Source organism: Rhynchophorus ferrugineus, unplaced genomic scaffold (genome assembly GCF_030347505.1).
Source record: "Rhynchophorus ferrugineus isolate W39M unplaced genomic scaffold, kcgeb_rfMv2 rfM8, whole genome shotgun sequence".
In the NCBI taxonomy this organism is placed as follows: Eukaryota; Metazoa; Arthropoda; class Insecta; order Coleoptera; family Curculionidae; genus Rhynchophorus; species Rhynchophorus ferrugineus.
The window spans coordinates 37,380,595-37,400,422 of NW_027472587.1; the positions used below are offsets into that span (position 1 = coordinate 37,380,595).

At 34.0% G+C, this 19,828-nt stretch overlaps 1 protein-coding gene across 3 annotated transcripts in view; it reads left to right on the top strand.

Annotated features, from left to right (window-relative positions):
* Sema1a (Semaphorin 1a) overlaps positions 1-19,828 on the top strand; it is a 713,484-nt gene that overhangs the window by 659,031 nt on the left and 34,625 nt on the right. For all 3 annotated transcript variants that reach the window (XM_076412071.1, XM_076412072.1, XM_076412073.1), the window contains one exon: positions 12,244-12,439. In XM_076412071.1, the coding sequence (XP_076268186.1) occupies positions 12,244-12,439 (196 nt within the window). The remainder of the gene's footprint in view (positions 1-12,243; positions 12,440-19,828) is intronic.

The following is a 19,828-nucleotide window of genomic DNA, read 5'->3' on the forward strand; positions in this document are numbered from 1 at the left end:
TTTTTAAATAGAATAAAATAAGAAGGAAAATATTGTCTGACTGTAAAACGACTTTACAACTTTTGACAGATACGTGTGTATTGTGTAATTTGACAGGTCACGTGTGTCATTAGTGTTTTGAATTGACTATAGAAGCATCTTAAAATCTATCAAACCAAGAAGAAATTGTAGGAATGTTCGTCGGGTCGGTCGGTCGGTCGAAATGTGTGGCTGCCGCTGCGATCATTTATCAGAACACTCACTACTATCTTTGGAAGGAATTTGCAGGGGAACTAAAAAGACTGGTTGAATCAAAGTTGTTTATTTTAACTTACGATTGATACATGTGGTCGATGGGAGAATGGACAGGATATTAGGTTAAGGTGAAGGAAGTACGGTAGCGCTGTGGAAGTGGTACTGTTACAGGGGGACGGTGATAAGAAAAGAGAGCGAGACGTCGTCGTGATGACCTTTTATACTCCAGAACTGCATGGTACCAATCCACCGGCGTTGCCAACCTTTGTAGTTGTTGATGGTGAATTGGTGGTGGCCTAAAGGGTCGTGGCGGTCGCCACAAAATGATTAAAAAGAGGCAGATATTTTGGAAGTCGCTTCAATTGGTATTCATCTTTTCATGGCAGTTTGCTATATGCCATATCTTTAAGATAATATGTTTCTCGAAATTTATCGATCATTGTTTCATTAGCTAAATATATTACTTTAGTGATTGTTGGTTGGATATAAAGTTACCTTCCATCCTAACAAATTCGCTTCCTCTTTTTTTCTGTTATTTTCATGATACTATAATGTCTGGTGAGTCAAACTTGAGAGATAACTAATCGTATCTTGAAACCAGCGAACCTAATTTATTAATTGCAATAGAAAGGAGCATCTGATTAAATCGGGATGACTGTCTGATTGGACCGGAAAAATCAACAGGCCCGACTTACTTTCATGATTGCGATGGGACCATTAAATAACTTTTTCGACGCCCTTCTGGGTAATAAAACTTGTAGCTCATCAAGACGTCCCTTTGGAATGTCTTTTTACCGCTCCTAACTCGTTTGAATAACGAGACGCCATTGTTCGTATTCGTTCATGGGCAAACGACGCGGACTCGTACGGAAAAATGAGGGAATTAATTCGTAGACAGTGGCGGCTCGATTATCTCGTCTGTGGAAGAGATCCGATTAGTTTCATTGAAAAAAGCAAGCTAATTGATTTAATCTAACCATCCATGTATAAATTAAACGGATATGAAATGGGGGTACCTGGAGGCGAGAAATTTGGAAGCTTTTAATACATATACTCCAATAAAACGAAAAACGCTCAAATCAGGCAACCAGGAGTAACCGTCAGGCCGATGAGATACAATATTTATCTATTTTTTTAATTCCAAATCATATTAATATTTTTTATTATGATTTATTCAGTTCCAGTTGAGCTTTTCCATATCGCATTGTCACTTCTTTTTAGCCAAAACTCTTGCCTTGAAGTTTTATTTTGAGGTATGGAAACCACCAGTGATTACTACGAATTATATCTGAGCTATAACAAGTCAATTGAAAAGTCCCCGGCCTGTCACATAGATGGCGCTACTAGAATTAAATCCACATGTTTTTTAGTTAGCCTTAACCTTCAATAGATGCGTGTATAAATTTGACAGCTGTCAGATCATTAGTTTGTGAATTATAGCATTTTGAGTGAAGCTACTTTTGTTATTGTGAAAAAAAAATGGATAGAAAGGAATTTCGCCTGTTGATAAAATATTGTTTTTTGAAGGGAAAAAATGCAGTGGAAGCAAAAACTTGACTTGACGCCGACTTTCCGGACACTGCCCCAGGAAAATCAACCATCAAGGATTGGTATGCTAAGTTTAGATGTGGTGAAACTAGCACCGAAAACGGTGAACGGAGTGGAAGCCCAAAATAGGTTGTTACCAACGAAAACATTAAAAAATTCACAAAATGATTTTATAATGACCGTAGAATGAAATTGAACGAAATAGCAGTTTCTCTAAAGATATCAACTGAACGTATACATGCGTATACATATCATTCACGAATATTTGGGTATGAGAAAGCTCTGTGCAAAATGGGTGCCGCGAGCTCACTTTTGACCAAAAACAACGACGAGTTGATGATTCGGAGCATTGTTTGAAGATGATCAAGCGTAATAAACCCGAGTTTTTGCGTCGATATGTGACAATGATTGCAACATGGCTCCATCATTTCATTTCACCTTCATTTAATTTTCACAAGTCCAATCGACAGTCATCCGAGTGAAATGCACACGATGAATCCGCTCCAAGGCGTGGAACAACGCTACAGTCGGCTGGCAAGGTTATGGCGTCGGTATTTTGGGATACGCATGGAATAATTTTTATTGACTACCTTGAAAAAAGAAGGACCATCAACAACGACTATTACATAGCCTTATTGGACCGTTGAATCGTCAAAAAACGGCCACATTTGAATAAAGAGAAAGTGCTTCTTCACCAAGACAATGCACCGTGTCATGTCAGAGGAAACGATGGCAAAAATCCATAAGTTGGGCTTCGAATTTCTTCCTCGTCAACCGTATTCTCCAAATTTAACCCGCAGTAACTATTTCCTGTTCTCAGATCTCCAAAGAATGCTCGCTGGGAAGAAATTTTCCTCGAATGAAGAGGTGATCGCAGAAACTGGGGCCTATTTTTAAGCAAAGGACAAATCGTACTATAGAAATGGTATCGAGAAGTTGGAGAGTCGCTATAATCAGTGTATCACCCTTGAAGGGAATTATGTTGAATTAAAAAACTAATTTTGCCAAAAAAAATTTTTTTACTATGGTAGGCCGGGGACTTTTCAATAGACCTGTTATAACATCTGAATATTATCACTAATGTTTTGAGAATTTTGTAGACATTGGATAACCTGAGGAATTTTATAGGCTGATTCGATTTTATTAGAATAAAACGAGAAGGAAAAATGAGATCTGACTTTAAAGCAAAATGACAATAAATTCGACGTAGTGATGACCTGAATTCACTGGTATTTTAGACGGACTACGGACGGAGATATCTTTCGCTGAGCTAATACAATTAATTTTAAAAAAGTTATCGTACTATTTATACCATCCTGAAAAGAAACCGATGATTAGATTCAAATTTAAACCCGGTTAATCTTCGAGGTCTCGTTCGGCTCCCATTTCATTCGAATTTCCGAAAGCATCGGCCTGTAAAACATCCAGAAGAAATAATACAATTTGCGGCAGAGCCAACTAAATTTAAATAAGAATTAGTGATGCTCTAATTACCGTTTGCCTCCTCGCAGGACGGGCACAAACCAGCGAGCAGGCGTATCGATTATCTTTCTTAACGGCTCTCCCGGATAGAGATTAGCCCAAAGAGATATTACTCGCGAGAAAATTTACTGTTACCCAGGATCTTCCGGTTCGGTTCGTTATTCTCCTATTTTCGTCGCTCCTAATGATACTTTCATTTTTGCCGGTCGGTCTTCTTCGTCCGTCGCCGGATTTCGCTCGGCGACTATCGGAAGTATATTCAACGCCCTCCTCCTCGATGGCGGACGATTAAATTCGCTAATCCTCGCCGAAAGTTTAATTGATTCCATCGGCAGCATAGAAAATTTATTACGAGCACAAGTTAATGTTATTAGTTCAGAATTTCGATTTGTCTTGTATGAAACGGCCGCATGTTTTCGTTAAGCTTTTTCGAGGGGAGTGTTCCCCCCTCAGTGCCCCCGCTGTAGTTGTTCCACTCAGTGTACCATTTACTCTCAGAATGTAACTCTTTGGCCACATTGAGAACCGAATTTAACCTCCCTCACTGCGTATCAGACTTATTTACCTTAGAAAAAATGTACGTGTTTAGTCATGTCCCCTTTCTTTTCCATAATACGTGTGTTGAGGTAACAAAAAATAAAAAAAATATAAAAAATTCATTTTCATAAATACAGGGTGTACCAAAGGAAGTTGTATTTTTGCTTAGATCGCTGGATGAACGTCAAAAATCCATAAACTTGGCTAGGAATTGCTACCCCTTCCAGTACATTCTCCAGATTTAGCACTCTGAGACTCTTTCTCATTTCCAAGCTTGAAGAAATGGCTAGGTGGTACGAAATTATATTGTAATCTTAGAACAATATTGTTGAAGCAAAATAATTCCAAATAAAACTATTTTATGGATGTTAAAACAAATTTTCTAAATGAATTCGAGAATCAATTCTGATAATGACCCCCATCTAAGCACTTATCTCTATAAACACTGCGCAATTATCGATAAATCATTCTCAGATATTAATAACTTTTTAACGAGTAGACGAAAGACACTACTTTCGACCTACCTACGATATCTAAACTAGTTTATGAACTGATACCGTTCAAACGCACTGTTATATGGCTTCATTGCTTAAATATTACTAAAGATCGGCGATTGTGAAAACTCATTAGAAAGAACCGAAATTACATTTCCCCACGTTAAATATTCTCACTAATAGCAATGATTATTTATAATTAGAAAAATAAAACTAAAAATCATACGAATTACGGTTATGAAACATTTTCATTCAAGCTAATAGAAACAAAGATATTTTTAACAAAAAAATTGAACCATCTTCAAAAAAATTAATAAGGAACTCCCTAAAAATTAAAAAATAATCAAACTTTTTATCAAAGATTTTTAACACAAAAACATTTTAAACTAAAATATGTACATAATAATCGTTGTACTAACTAAATAAAAATAAACAAAAAACTTATTTAACCTATCTACTACACGTATATATATATATATATATATATATATATATATATATATATATATATATATATATATATATATATATATATACAGTCATAAATGTTTAATTAAAATCATGAATTAATCTACTTCATCTAATATAATTACCGACGAATTAAGGAAAGCAAAACAAATTATAAAACATTTAACAAATAATCTACCGCCCCGTACTGGAAATATTTCCAACTCCTTTAACGCAATATTTAAGGAATTAAATATTTTTACCACTTGGAATGAATTTGATGGATAATAACCAAATAATCAGGCGCGAGAAAATTATAACTATGTCAAGACAATTTATACGCATCAACGGCCATTAACCAATTATTGTCCATTAACTCCCTAAAAGTTTTTAAATGATTTAGGAAGGCTTTTAAACCATCGAGGTGTAAAGTTCACTGCGGCATTTAGGATCGATAACTGGAGAAGTAAAGTTTGATACAGGACATCTAAAAGCTCCGTTTACTTTGTAAAGCAACCCTCGCTCATTGGCAACTGTTGAAAATTGTCGTATTGTTAAAATTGGAATACAAATTTTGCTTTAATTAGATTAAAAAAAATCAGTTGAGACAGTGTTATTGGTGTCTTGTTGATTAGAATACTTTCAGAAGTCATGGATTGATAGCAAGCACTAAATTGATGCTTGATTGACGAAACCTTCATATTGTATAGTCTATTCAAAGTTATTTTGTATATACGTCATCTAAATTTGTGATAACTGGAGAAGTACAGTTTGATACAGGACATCTAAAAGCTCTGTTTACTTTGTAAAGCAACCGTCGTTCATTCGTGACTATTAGAAATTGTCGTATTGTTAAAATTGGAATAGAAATTTTGTTTTCATTAGATTAAAAAAAATCAGTTGAAATAGCGTTATTTGTGTGTTGTTCATTAGAATCCTTTCAGAAGTCGTGGATTGATACCAAGCAATAAATTGATGGTTGCTTGACAAAACATTCATATTGTAGAAGTCTATTCAAAGATATTTTGTACATACGTCTAAATTTGTGACGACAAAACGTCGCAATGTTGCCGCATCAACTCTGAGTTTTAGTTCAATTTGGCTTTCACGTACAACAAAATTCTAATCTAAATAAAATAATTGTACTAAAATGTTATCAAATATAATTTATTTTAATATTATATTACATCTAAAAACTACAATTAATTATACAGCCACAATAGGTTATAAGTTAGAGTTATAACCTTTAATCACTATTACTTTCAAGAATTTTGCATACGCCTGACAACCGGACAACTTTGAAGGGCTCATTCGTTTACTCGTTCGAACTAATCAGACAACAGTGTATCTGTTTTTACGAGGTTTAAAGCAGAAAAGGCTCTGCATTAATTTACGTAATTGGTTACTGATTGGCCTTTATTTTAAAATCTAAGACAACCTTTCGTTCGTTTACATATATTTCTTTGGTGAATCATTGAGACATTTATAAGGATATCTTAATGGTTGCGTAAACATGATAGTGATCAGTCACGTTATTGTACTGAACTACGTGATGTTTTCACACTTTTACTTTAATCAAACTAAATTTTAGCTTCAAATTTGCACTCTATAGGTGTTGTCAGAGTTTCGTAACAGAGTTAAACATAGGTTTCGCTTCTTTATAATTTCATTATGACACATTATTCATTTTGAATGATAGGCATGAATGTGTGAACGTGTATCGATGATGTGAACATTTCTTATAGTTGTTTGTTACATGTTTGTTTTGTTACATTATTTCATTTATTTTATGGTGACAGAATGATGCTTTAACATCTCACATCTCATTACTGTTTGTTAGTAAGTTAAGGTCACAATTTGACGGTTTTATTCACTTTTATATACTTGAGCCTCTTTCTAGACCCTCTTTCAGTAACATGCTATACCTTTACTGAGTAGCTTTTCATCTCTCCAATGGGCCCACCTAAGAAATGCTAGTGCGGAATACTACCGATACAACGTACAACTTTGCATGTACCCTATGTTCTGGATAAATTTAACCCTTCATTATACGAACTTTACTTATTGGTTAATCACTTATAAATAGTTACAAAAATAAATAGTTTATAAAAAATAACAAAATACTAGTTTTTTAGTGGTAATCGAAATTAACAAATTATGATGAAGCTGAGAAAATAAGCTGAGATTTCTAAAGACATTCTACACTCCATCGTTTTATTTTTTTTTGTAAGAAGTCATTCAACTCTTTCGCTGTAATATTTTCATCGAATTCATTCAAGTTGTTTTTTATTTCTCGGCTTCTTTTACTTTAGCATCACCTAATTTAGGGAACATTTTTTAAATACCCAAAATTCTTTACCATTATTATGCATTGCCTTGATAGGACTTTTCATTAAACCAAGTTTTATATGTAAGGGTGGAAGAATCACATTTTCTTATGGAATATTAACGTTGTTCATATTTAACGTTTGATGTACTACAAACAAAGTCAGTTTTTTTAGTCCAATCTTTAACTTCATAGTAGTTTTTGATGTCTCTACTATCCAGCAATCAGAAAAAACAACAATGTTGCGAAACAATGAGTGAAACCTTCCTGTAATCCAGGCAATATAGCAACAACTTTCACACTTTCCAGTTATTGCTTATATAAACGTTCTTAGATTTTTAACACAAAAAAAAAACGTTTTAAAATAACACTGTGTATAATAATCGTTGTAATGACTAATTTAAAATAAACAAAAACCTTATTTAACTTATATACGTACACGTATTATATATTCTACTATTTAGACACAATTTAGCTTAATACCTACCTAAACCTAATTATCTATTTCAATATCATTTTAACTATAAAAATCAGCATACATTTTTCGGTTGTATTTTTTGTGTTTGATTAAGTTATTTATTTTGTATTTCTAAAATTAGTTTTTATGTTTTCACACGTTTTTTTAAATAACTGAATATGCTATGTGTATGAAAGGATATTGGCTACCATTGTAGAGTAATACGGCTTTTAAACGTAAATAGTATTCACACTATTACTGAGTAACGTGACGTATTAGACAACCATATTAATAGACAATGTTTTTAATAATAGAATAAGGAATCAAAACATATAACCCTATTGATGTTAGAAAAATTGTGTCAAATAAAGTTATCAATGATATAACCACCAATGAAGCACTATGACCTGGAAATCAAATGGATTTACGAAGATATCCAAAAATGCGAAAACGGAAAATCACACTGGATAGTGCGTAGGAAATCAGAAGGACCAATCAAACAATGAATTTATAATTGATATTTTATTTAACGTATCTAATAAAATATATAAGAAAATTATTAAAGTAAAATGTATTACTACTTGTGCTAAATTACTCTATTTCCATACAAAATATTGATATTGCTTAATGAATTATGAATGGCCAATTAGTGGCTACAATTTTAAGTCCTATTACATTATATTTAGCAACGGATTTATATTATTTCCACAAATTAAGTCCGCCATATGCGCGATATTTACCAAACAACCAAACGTAGGCAAACTGGCGGTATTACATCTTCCTGTCGGGCTCTCGCCCGATCGATATTCCGAAAACTGGAGCCGCATAGGATGACAGAACGTCTCACTTGCCTGTTTATCTGGCATAAAACATAAGTTACGTGAGCATAAGATATTCGTCCACAGCTTAACGATCTCTAATTACCTTTTGGAAGTTATTCTGGCATGGGTCTCGGCGTTACCACCTAAAACTAGTTTTAATCTAATCCCTGTCTGGAAAACTTAATCGGCGCTCAGTATCTTTTACTTAACGGGACAGAAAGATGTAGTGGCGAGGCAGAGTTTAAATGGGTTGATAATTATTGCGAAATAGTTTGTGGAAATGAAAGTGGAAATTGTTCCGATGTAATGGAGTTCTCTTAACTAATTGACTTTAAAATTAAGAAAATTCAAGGGTTCCGAAGTAAATTTCATGGGAATTACTGTGTAATAATATGAGTTTTTGTGTTTTATAGTTATATAGTTTTCCTATAAGAAGTTTTATGGTTTTAAAAATATAATGCTGTAGTTTTGTTGTTTTGAGTGGATAGATGATGAGGAAAGTAATGCTACAATTAATTGTTTTGACATTATAAAGCATCAAATATAAACAATATTAAATTAAAATTGTGTGCATGTACCTCTTATTAAATTTCAAGACAGGATGCTATTGATTTTTGGATGTTCAAATACAGCTGTTACTATTATAAGAATCTCTGCCTAGGACAATAGAAAAAGTGCAAGTGGCAGTCAACAAAATCTACAAATGGATGAAAGATTGGAAAATTCAACTTAATAGCTCCAAATCTGTCCACGTTAATTTTGCATTAAGACGAAATAATAAAAACTTAATTATATCACTCAATGGATGCCCTATTCCTCAAGCAGAATCAGCAAAATACCTTGGAATCCATCTTGACGGTAGATTAAATTGGAAGCATCACGTTAGACAAAAAGCAAAACACATTAGAACCAAAATGAAACAACTATACTGGTTAGTCGGAAGATACTCCCAACTTGATCTAAAATCAAAGAGGTTGATCTATAATACAATTAAAAAGCCAATTTGGACCTATGGGGTGCAAATATGGGGTTGCACTAAAAATTCAAATCAGTTAGTCATACAGCGCTGTCAAAACAAGGTTCTTCGATTGATTACCAATGCCTATCGCTATGTAACCAATGAAGAACTGCACGATGACCTGGAAATCAAATTAATTTGCGAAGTTGTGCAGGATTTCGCCTTAAAACACGAAAGAAGGTTACTAAATCATACTAACGTGGAAGCAATACAACTGCTGGACAGCGCGCAGGATGTCAGGAGATTGAAACGAATAAAACCATGCGAACTTGTGTGAACATTTAGTGTGTAATATTAGTGTAAACTATAGCTATAAGTTAATAATTAATAAATAATTATAATTTTGTAATTGAGGAATACATACTGATGTATTTTCTCGCACTCGTCTTGCTTGTTAATTAATCCAAGTACATAGGAAAAGTAGTAATAAATTAATTGTAAATTAAGATTGTACTAAGCTTATCTAATAAAGATGTTATCAGAGTATCAAGAATTATGACAAATTAAAAGAAAATGTTCTAGTCCCCGAATTTTAGTAACGTCGAGTATTAAACTTTTATATACGATCTATCCAGACAAAAGATGTAAGGGCGAGCTCTGACCTTCCCGAAACACTAAATTAAATTCCCCGTTAGGGTAGGCCCGGAGGCAAAAGGGATCGGGTTCCTTTTCTGGAAAGTTTTTTGCTCCCATCCCCCCTCTCTCCGCCCCGGACCCGAGGTTGTATTCTCTGAATGTTGTTTAGGAGATCATGAAGACGGTGGAAACATTACTATTACAAAGAGCAAGGTCGTTTTTGTAGCTGTCTAGAAATTTGTATTCGGAAGGTTTCCCAGACCTATTAAAGTTGAGTAGACACTTGTATCACTTTGCATTTTTTTTATTGTATAATTTCCGACGCGGCGAATGTTGTTCGCGTATTTGCGCAATATGTTCGGCAAATTGGCGAGGTGTTTCGCTTTTATAATTTATTACCTAAAATAAAAATATAAATGAAATAAATATGGAAAAGAACTAATTTGAATATTTTTACCAGCATTGCACAAATATTTTACGGGTTATTTTTTAAAATAAAATAAATGCTTTATTTATTATTCATCGGAAATATTATCTCACAAAAATTGGGAGAGTTACCGAAATATTTCTTATTATTGGCTTAAAAACAGTCAAAAGTATTTTACTATTTATCCTTCACAATTTTAAATCTTTTTACCTATTACATTATACTGCTATATTAATATACATTGGAAGCATCACGTTAGACAAAAAGCACATTAGAACCAAAATAAAACAACTATACTGGTTAGTCGGAAGATATTCTCAAATTGATCTAAAATTAAAGAGGTTGATTTATAATATAATTATAAAGCCAATTTGGACCTATGGGGTGCAAATATGGGGTTACACTAAAAATTCAAATCAGTTAGTCAAACAGCGCTGTCAAAACAAGGTTCTTCGATTGATTACCAATGCCTATCGCTATGTAACCAATGAAGTACTGCACGATGACCTGGAAATCAAATGGATTTGCGAAGTTGTGCAGGATTTCGCCTTAAAACGCGAAAGAAGATTACTAAATCATACTAACGTGGAAGCAATACAACTGCTGGACAGCGCGCAGGATGTCAGGAGATTGAAACGAACAAAACCATACGAACTTGTGTGAACATTTAGTGTGTAATATTAGTGTAAACTATAGCTATAAGTTAATAATTAATAAATAATTATAATTTTGTAATTGAGGAATACATACTGATGTATTTTCTCGCACTCGTCTTGCTTGTTAATTAATCCAAGAACATAGGAAAACTAGTAATAAATTAATTGGAAATTAAGATTGTACTGAGCGTATCTAATAAAGATGTTCTAAAAAAATTAATATACAATATGTTGATATTTACAAGCAAACTACCGAAAAAATCATAAAACTATATATATTACATATAAATCTATGTAAGCATAAATTGGGTACATTTTTGTCAAGGTTGCTGCTAGGATGACAGAGTCAGAATGTTAAAAATCAGTCGAATGAAACTAATAGAACCAAAAATAGTAACTAAAAGTACACGGTTGAAACAGTCGATAGTAAAGAGTAACAAAATCAGTCGGACCGAAAATAGCGACTGAACAGTCGATAGTAAAAAGTAGTCAATTACTACATAGTCGACAGTCATTTTCACTCGAGTCATTTTCAGTTCCCAACGCTACCTAAAATCTAATTTTATGGAAAGGCGTTATTGATCATTAAATATATTAATTTCCTAGTCTATTAATTTTTGTTTTGGCGTTATAAATAAGGAAATCATTAATAATTTTTAATATTTTGGCAAAATTACTTGTAACTAAAATAAGCATTTCAAAATACAAATATGTATTTGATATTTGTAATTTAATTACTTCTTAAAAATGTAATCTGTACCTACCGCTCTTTCGCAAATACCTAGCGCTGAGGTAGTTTATAGTTTTAAATACTTGGAATTTCAAGATACCTTTGAACACAAATACATTTAGCTAAATTTTTAGTAGGTGAGTTTTGCAGAGAACAACGCTCGATAGCTGTCGTGCTATCAATAATCTAATAATTTAAAGTGTATTTCTTAGTTGAATACAAGAAATAAATGCTTAAATTACAGATAAGCGTCCAGATAGATATATTTCGTATTCATTCAGATACCCTACTCTAATCTAAGACCCCATCTATCTAAATAATGATAAATTAAGATGATAGAAAAGAAGGACGGGCGGAAATCTCTTTTTAAAAAGGCAATAGAGTTAGACGGGAACGTACGCCTAATCCCGCTAATAAATAACATCCGAAGGTCTTAAGTTGATAAACGAGCGTCGACGCAATTATGACGTTATTTTTCTTTATTTTCCAGGAGAACTGCCAAAATTACATCCGTATAATGGCGAAGACTGCCCAGGGCCGTTTGTTACTGTGCGGTACGAACGCTTTCAAGCCCATTTGCCGTGAATACAACGTTCTTAACAGGAATTACACGGTGGAGAACGAGAAAGCGGGTCAAGCCGTATGCCCCTACGATCCACATCATAACTCAACGGCGATTTATGTCGGTAAGTGTATGGGTGTGTGTATGTGCAGGTGGGTGAATGGTTTCGCCGCGATATTATTCGATCGATTCGTCGAATAATGTTCGGCTTTCATTATTTTATTTATTTATATCGAGAGTATAAGTATCGAAAATATAAGCATAAATAGTCGATTAAAACTGACAAACCGGCCAAACAAGTTGGATCTTACAGGCCTATTTTGCTGCTACTGGCGATATAAAATTATTTGAGAAACTGCTGTTAAAATATATTAAACCATTTATAGAAATATCAGATTTCCAAATTGGATTTCGAAATCACCACTCAACAATCGACGAAGTGCTCAGAGGGACAGATGCTAAACATACATTCGAAGAAAAGAAATACTGCCCTGCAATATTTCTGGACGTCTCACAAGCTTTTGATCGGGTATGGCATTTGGGATTAATATACAAAATGAACAAATTGGCACCGCGGAATTACTGTCTACTGCTGGAATAAGATTTGTTCGAAAGAAAATTTAGTCTCGCACCCAAAACATTCTCAACACTTAAACCTATCTCGGCTGGAGTTCCACAGAGTAGTGTCTTGGGACCACTCCTATATCTGCTCTATACTGCTGATATCCCAACAATAAAAGAAACAGTACTGGGAACATTTGCCGATGACACCGTTAATATGGCTTTTCACACGCATGTATATATCTCTGTCTAAGGCTATAGAAAAAGTACTAGTAGCGGTCAACAAGATCTACAAATGGACTCGAGACTGGAAAATACAGCTTAATAGCTCCAAATCTGGCCATGTTAATTCTGCGTTGCGGCGAAATGACAAAAACTTAATTATTTCACTTCCGACCGATGCCCGATTGCTCAAGCAGAATCAGCTAAATACCTCGGAATATATCTTGATAGTATATTAAACTGGAAACATCATGTCAGACAAAAAGCAGAGCAAATTAGACTCTGGTATATTTGTACCCAGTACCCAGATTTTATAATTCCTTAACGACTAGTTAGTTCCTGTTTTAAAGGTAGATAATCAACAATCAAAACGAATCAAAACATAATAAGCTTGAGCTTTTGTTGTTATAAAATAACAGCGATTTTCTTCTACTCTTCACTATAACAATATAATCATTCTCTAATTTTTTTGGACTTTTATTTTACTGTGAGTTAATATTTCTTCAGTTCTTTGAGCAAGTATCATTTTTTTGTAACTTTATGTTCAGAAAATATATTTTTTCCAATTTAAGAATATCTAAATCAAAACGTAGATGTAAAAGTCACAGAGCCTTCAGCCTTGGTCAGTATTTCATTTGCTTTTCCCGTATAATTCAGATAAAAGCCGACAATTTACAGGCAAATAGCTGACATTAAGTGTGTGAAATATGTCCCAATAAATCAACAGATTCAGAGTGGTCTAGAAAAATTCGATTCTTAATATACTTAGGCACAAAAGTTGTATCGCAGTTATGATGACAAATATGAATTCATGTATATTTTGTGGGTTTTCGTCTGCGGCAGATAATCAATATTATTTTGTGAATATATGAGTAGGTTGTTGACAAGATAATTAACAAAGACAACATTTTATTTTTGAATAGATTGATTTTTATTTTTATTTCTTTTTTTCTTCAAAAACATGTGACGTGACTATAGATAGTTTATATCATATTAAAAATCTAAATATTACCCATTCATCCCATGAATGACCGTGCTAAAGTTTCTTGAAAGTTCTATTTAACTAATTGCAACTGATATAGTTGAAAAAGTCTATTACTTCCACATATTTAAAGAACGTTCAAGAAGTAGCAATTATAACTCCTCGCAGACCAATAGTGTCTGTTAGATCGCAGATTCATTTTTATGACACTAGAAGGATGACATTTAACAAAGAGGTCATATACCATAGAGCTTTAGAAGGGTATTTTAAAATATTACAGACATGGTATAGTAAAGCTTGGGATCTTTCGAACTTTCATCTTTTCTCACTGGTATTTTACATTTAGATAAACTTGTTAATTATCGTTTAAATCGTAATATTTTTGATTACTGTTCTCTATACAGACGAATTAAACCCGCCATTGTTTCCTCGTCTCTTAATGCATCTCTTCTAAATTCATCATCAGTTTATCATAAAAAGAACACAGTCGCCTATCCAACGAAAATTCTTGAGTAATAATTCGAACGATCACAGTACAATCACTGTTAATGGGCGATGAGACATAAACATCCTTTAAATATTTATAGTAGCATATGTTTAATGAAATTACTATAGCATAGCTTTCAAATGCATAATTTTATGATTGAAGCATTACTTAAAGTACCTTTATCACCAGAAAAAATAGACCTTAGGATAAACCTCATTTAAAATAAAGAAACATATGACTAAAGAAAAGAGGTCTACCTACAACAAAAATAACCACATGAAGATTCCGCCATATCATCAGTAACATTTACTCTCTGTAGAAGAACATGTTCACCAGCTCGTACCAATAATTGTCAACTCCCGCAAACAGAGGATGCTAAATATCTTGGTATACTCCTAGAACGACGCCTAACTTGGAAGAAGCACATACTCACCAAACGGAAACAATTTTCACTTACACTCTACCAAATGTATTGGCTCAAATTCAAGTTATCATTGGATAACAAGATATTATTGTATAACTAAATACTGAAGCCTATTTGACGTAACAAGTCAATTAAAAAGTCTCCGGCCTGACACATAGACGACACTACTAGAATTAACTCCATATGGTTTTTAGTTAGACCTAACCCTCAAAAGATATATAAATTTTACAGCTATCGGATCATTACTTTGTAAATTATAGCATTTTGAGTGAATTAACTTTTGTTATTGTGAAAAAAATGGATAAAAAAGAATTTCGCGTGTTGATAAAATATTTCTGTTTCAAGGGAAAAAAAACAATTGAAGCAAGAACTTGGCTTGATGCCGAGTTTCCGGACATTGCCCCAGGGAAATCAACCATCAAGGATTGGTATGCTAAGTTTAGACTTGGTGAAATGAGCATCAAAGACGGTGAACGCAGTGGATGCCCAAAAAAGGTTGTTGCCGACGAAAACATTTAAAATATCCACAAAATGATTTTGAATGACCGTAAATTGAAATTGAATGAAATAGCAGACTTTAAAGATATCAACCGAACGTTACATCATATCATTTACGAATATTTGGGTATGAGAAAGCTCTGTGCAATGTGGGTGCCGCGCGAGCTCACTTTTAACCAAAAACAGCGACGAGTTGATGATTCGGAGCGGCGTTTGAAGATTATCAAGCGTAATACACCCGAGTTTTTGCGTCGATTTGTGACAAGGGATGAAACATGGCCCCATCATTTCACTCCGAAGTCCAATCGACAGTCATCCGAGTTCACCGAGTGTAACATGCACCGTGTCACAAGTCAGTGAAAACGATGGCAAAAATCTATGAATTGGGCTTCGAACTGCTTCCTCATCCACCGTATTCTCCAGATCAGGCCCCCAGCGACTATTTCCTGTTCTCAGATCTCAAAAGAATGCTCGCTGGGAGGAAATTTTCGTCAAATGAAGTGATCGCCGAAACTGAGGCTTATTTTGAAGCAATGGGCAAATCGTACTATAAAAATGGTATCGAAAATCAAGGGAATTATGTTGAATAAAAAACTAATTTTGCCAAAAAAAAGTGTTTTACTATGGTATTCCCCGGCACTTTTCAATTGACCTGTTAAATATATGAAAAAGCAGGCAGTGAAGTGTGTAGGCTAAAACGTCTAACACCATCCGCTCTGATTATTGAATATATATATATATATATATATATACTAGCGACCCGCCCCGGCTTCGCACGGGTGCAATGCTGATACTAAATTAAATACACTACAGAAAAAATATGAATGTTGTATATAAAAACATAGCGGCCCGCTCCGACTTTGCACGGGCATAAAATATATATGCCTATGTCACTCAATGAAAACATGATTAAAGTCGATCCAGTATTTTTGGTTCATTCATTACTGCCCTTGGCCTGCACGCATTAAATTTGGAGTAAAACAATTCCTCTTCCCCTATACTTACTATGAAGATTTCCTGCTATCGTTGGAATATCTAAATTCATACAATTTTTATTACATTACACATTTTTAAACGCAAATTTTAAATTTGTAATATCTCCGAAAATATTTGTTTAATTTACATGCTGTAAGGAACCATATTGATCTATATTAATTGCACACTGTATTTAAGGTACTTAATTCGATAAGGATTAAGCCGTATTGCTTAAAATAGCTTCGTAAATAAGCCATTTTCTCACGTAAAAAGTAAACAATAAAAATGGTTAATGTCGGTTATCCCTAAAAGATAAACATATACCATCGCGGACTTTTTTGTAGACCTTTTTATGGTGTACAATACTGTAGTACATTAATTTGATCTAACTCGTAGGGTTAGGCAGCGTTTTTGCTAATTGCTAAATAAGCCTAAAAAAATAGGTTAATTTACGACATCACGTTAGAAACCTCTAAAATTAGCAATGTTGCCTTAGTATATTATGCATGTATTATACATATAAACCTTCCTCTTGAATCACTGTATCTATTGAAAAAAACCGCATCAAAATCCGTTGCGTAGTTTTAAGGATTTAAGCGCACATAGGGATATAGGGACAGAAAAGGCGACTAAGCTAATAAGAGTAATAAAAAAGTTATTATTACCCAAATAGTTTTATATTGTTTGTGTAGGAATCTAAACAATAAATCTACAAACTGAACATCAAACGTATAGGCAGAATTGATTTTAACACAAGCCGATTGTCCTTTTATTATCAGATACAATGGAGTTAATAGTTGGAGCCATATTTAATCCCCTGTTTAAAATGCAATATACGTATCCTGTCAAAATAGCCTTATTATTAGATTTATTGACATTATTAGGGAATAGTTGCTGAGCGTTAACTATGCTTCCGCTTTACACCTGTGTAATACGTTGTGGTATTATCAGATGTTCCGACATGTAACTTAATTACTGCCTCTGCTTTGTCACGGTGTCCGTGGTCGAACTGACGTTATTGATTAATTAGCATTCATTCATCATTATTGCTTAAGAAAACATGTATTGGACTGTCGAATTTGGTTATCGTTTTAACGTCAAAGATAATTATTTTAATACAGTGGGTGGCCAAATAGTTAGCGATAATGTTGAGGTTATTCAGTTTTCTAGTTTAATTAGATTTCTGTGACAAATGATTGTTGGAGGTCTTTTATATATTTTCATATTTGTATCTGTAATCTATTGTGATCATAAAAACTACAAAAATATACGAAATATTTGTGTAATCTTAGTTTTAGATATTTTAATATTATTCAAAAATAATAGAGTTAAAAAGTTAATTCTATAACTCTTTAAGAGTGGTAAATATTAAAGACTATTTACCACTCTTTGTTGCAGTAAGAACTTGTATGCTTCGGGGCATGTTCTCAATACATGTAACTGCTGCTTAAAAGGTAAAACAGTGATTGTTTTGCATCAAATATGCAGTAACGCTTCTGGCTTTATGACACGATACCGAACCATACATAAAAATGCAGTTGTCAACTTCAGGGAACCATTCATGAACCATCTGTGGTAGTAATCGGGTTTCTAATACTCGCTTGTATTGGTCTCGTTTCATTGTCCCTTCTACAATATATAGTCGTCGCATACCTTTAGCTGAGATAACAGACCACATCATTATACTAACTTTGTGCGGGGTTTTTAATCCCTTCTGCAAGGCAGTCGACGGGGAAGTGTTCACCAGTCCAATGGAGTCGGTTAGGCGTATATTTTTGGAGCGCCGCAGTCCTATTAGATCCTTTTCAACCAACTGCCTTCGCATTATCTTCTCTGAAATCTCTACACCCTCTTCATTTATTATCGTAGTCAAATGAACAAAGCTCTTTTTACGATTTTTGAAGCAGACGTTTTTGATTTTTCGATCAGTACGATGTGTTGTGATTCTTTTTCCGTCACATTTGCTAATATGATTTGTCTCAATCGGCTTTTTATTGTCAATTTTAACTTTAATTCCATTGACAACACATTCGACTTTGAAACATCAGCAATAGCTGCTATCTCTCCCTGGGAATGTGTGGAGTGCATTAACAATGTTTGTATCTCTTTAGGCTTTTTTGGAGACTTGTCTAAAGTTGAAGTAGACGAAGACAAAACATAGCACAACAAACCCATTATTATACAGATAATGCCTTACTTTTTGTACACAAAAATCGATTGAAACTAACGAAATTGTGATATCTGGATAACTCAACAACAATACTGCGAAGCACGCGTTAGTTATGTAGCGCTGAGCATTGGTAATTAGTCGTAGAACTTTGTTTTGGGGGCGTTGGATTCAAACAATTTTGTTTGATGTCTTAGTGCAAGCCCATATTTGTTCCTCATGGGCCAATATTCGTTTTATAATTTTCTCATAAACCAGTCTCTTTGATTTTAGGTCAGGTTGAGAGTATCTTCCGACTAATCAGTATAGTTGCTTGACTTTGAGTCTAAACTGCTCTAATTCTTGTTTAATATGATGTTTCCAGTTTAACCTACCATTGAAATATATTCCGAGGTATTTGGCTGATTCTGCTTTAGGAATCTGGCATCCGTCAAGTGATATAATCATTTCGCCACAACCAAAAATTAACATGGACAGATTTGGAGCTATAAAGCTGTATGTTCTAGTCTCTACTCCATTTGTAAATCTTGTTGACCGCAAATTGTACTATTTCTACAGCCTTAGACAGAGTCTATTGCTATCTTTTGCCATGATAAGTGTGTCGTAGACAAATGTTCCAAGTAGCGTTTCTTTTGTTGTTGGGTAATCAGCACTATAGAGCAGATATAAGAGTGGTTCCAAGACCCTACCCTGTGGTGATCCAGTTGAAATATGTTTGTATTGAGAATGTCCTTTTAAGCGAGACTCTAAATTTTCTTTCGAAAATGATATGATTCCAGCAATCGGCAGTAATTCCGCGATAGCAATTTGCTCATTTTGTATATTAAACCCAAATAGCTTGTTTTGGTGTAGTAAATGTTGAAATCTATAAAAATTTACCATATTTTCATCGAATATTATCACCAACTACAAGTTCCCTGAAAAATGTTTCATTATTAATCGAGACAAGTATCCAGAATACGATTATTAATGTTGTTTATAACGCAGTTTCCTCTCGAGGTGCAGGCAGCCTCCGGTCTGAACTAAAACATCGACCGTTTTGTAGGAGTTAGTGAGTGAGGCAGTGTCCCCAGGTGACAAGCGGTAATTTATCACTGCACGTAAAATTGAATTGTATAAGCTCCACGAAAATGCCGTGCTAAAGTTTGGCGCGTATATTAATTCAGTTATACACGGCGGAAAAGCCGTCCCCAGGGT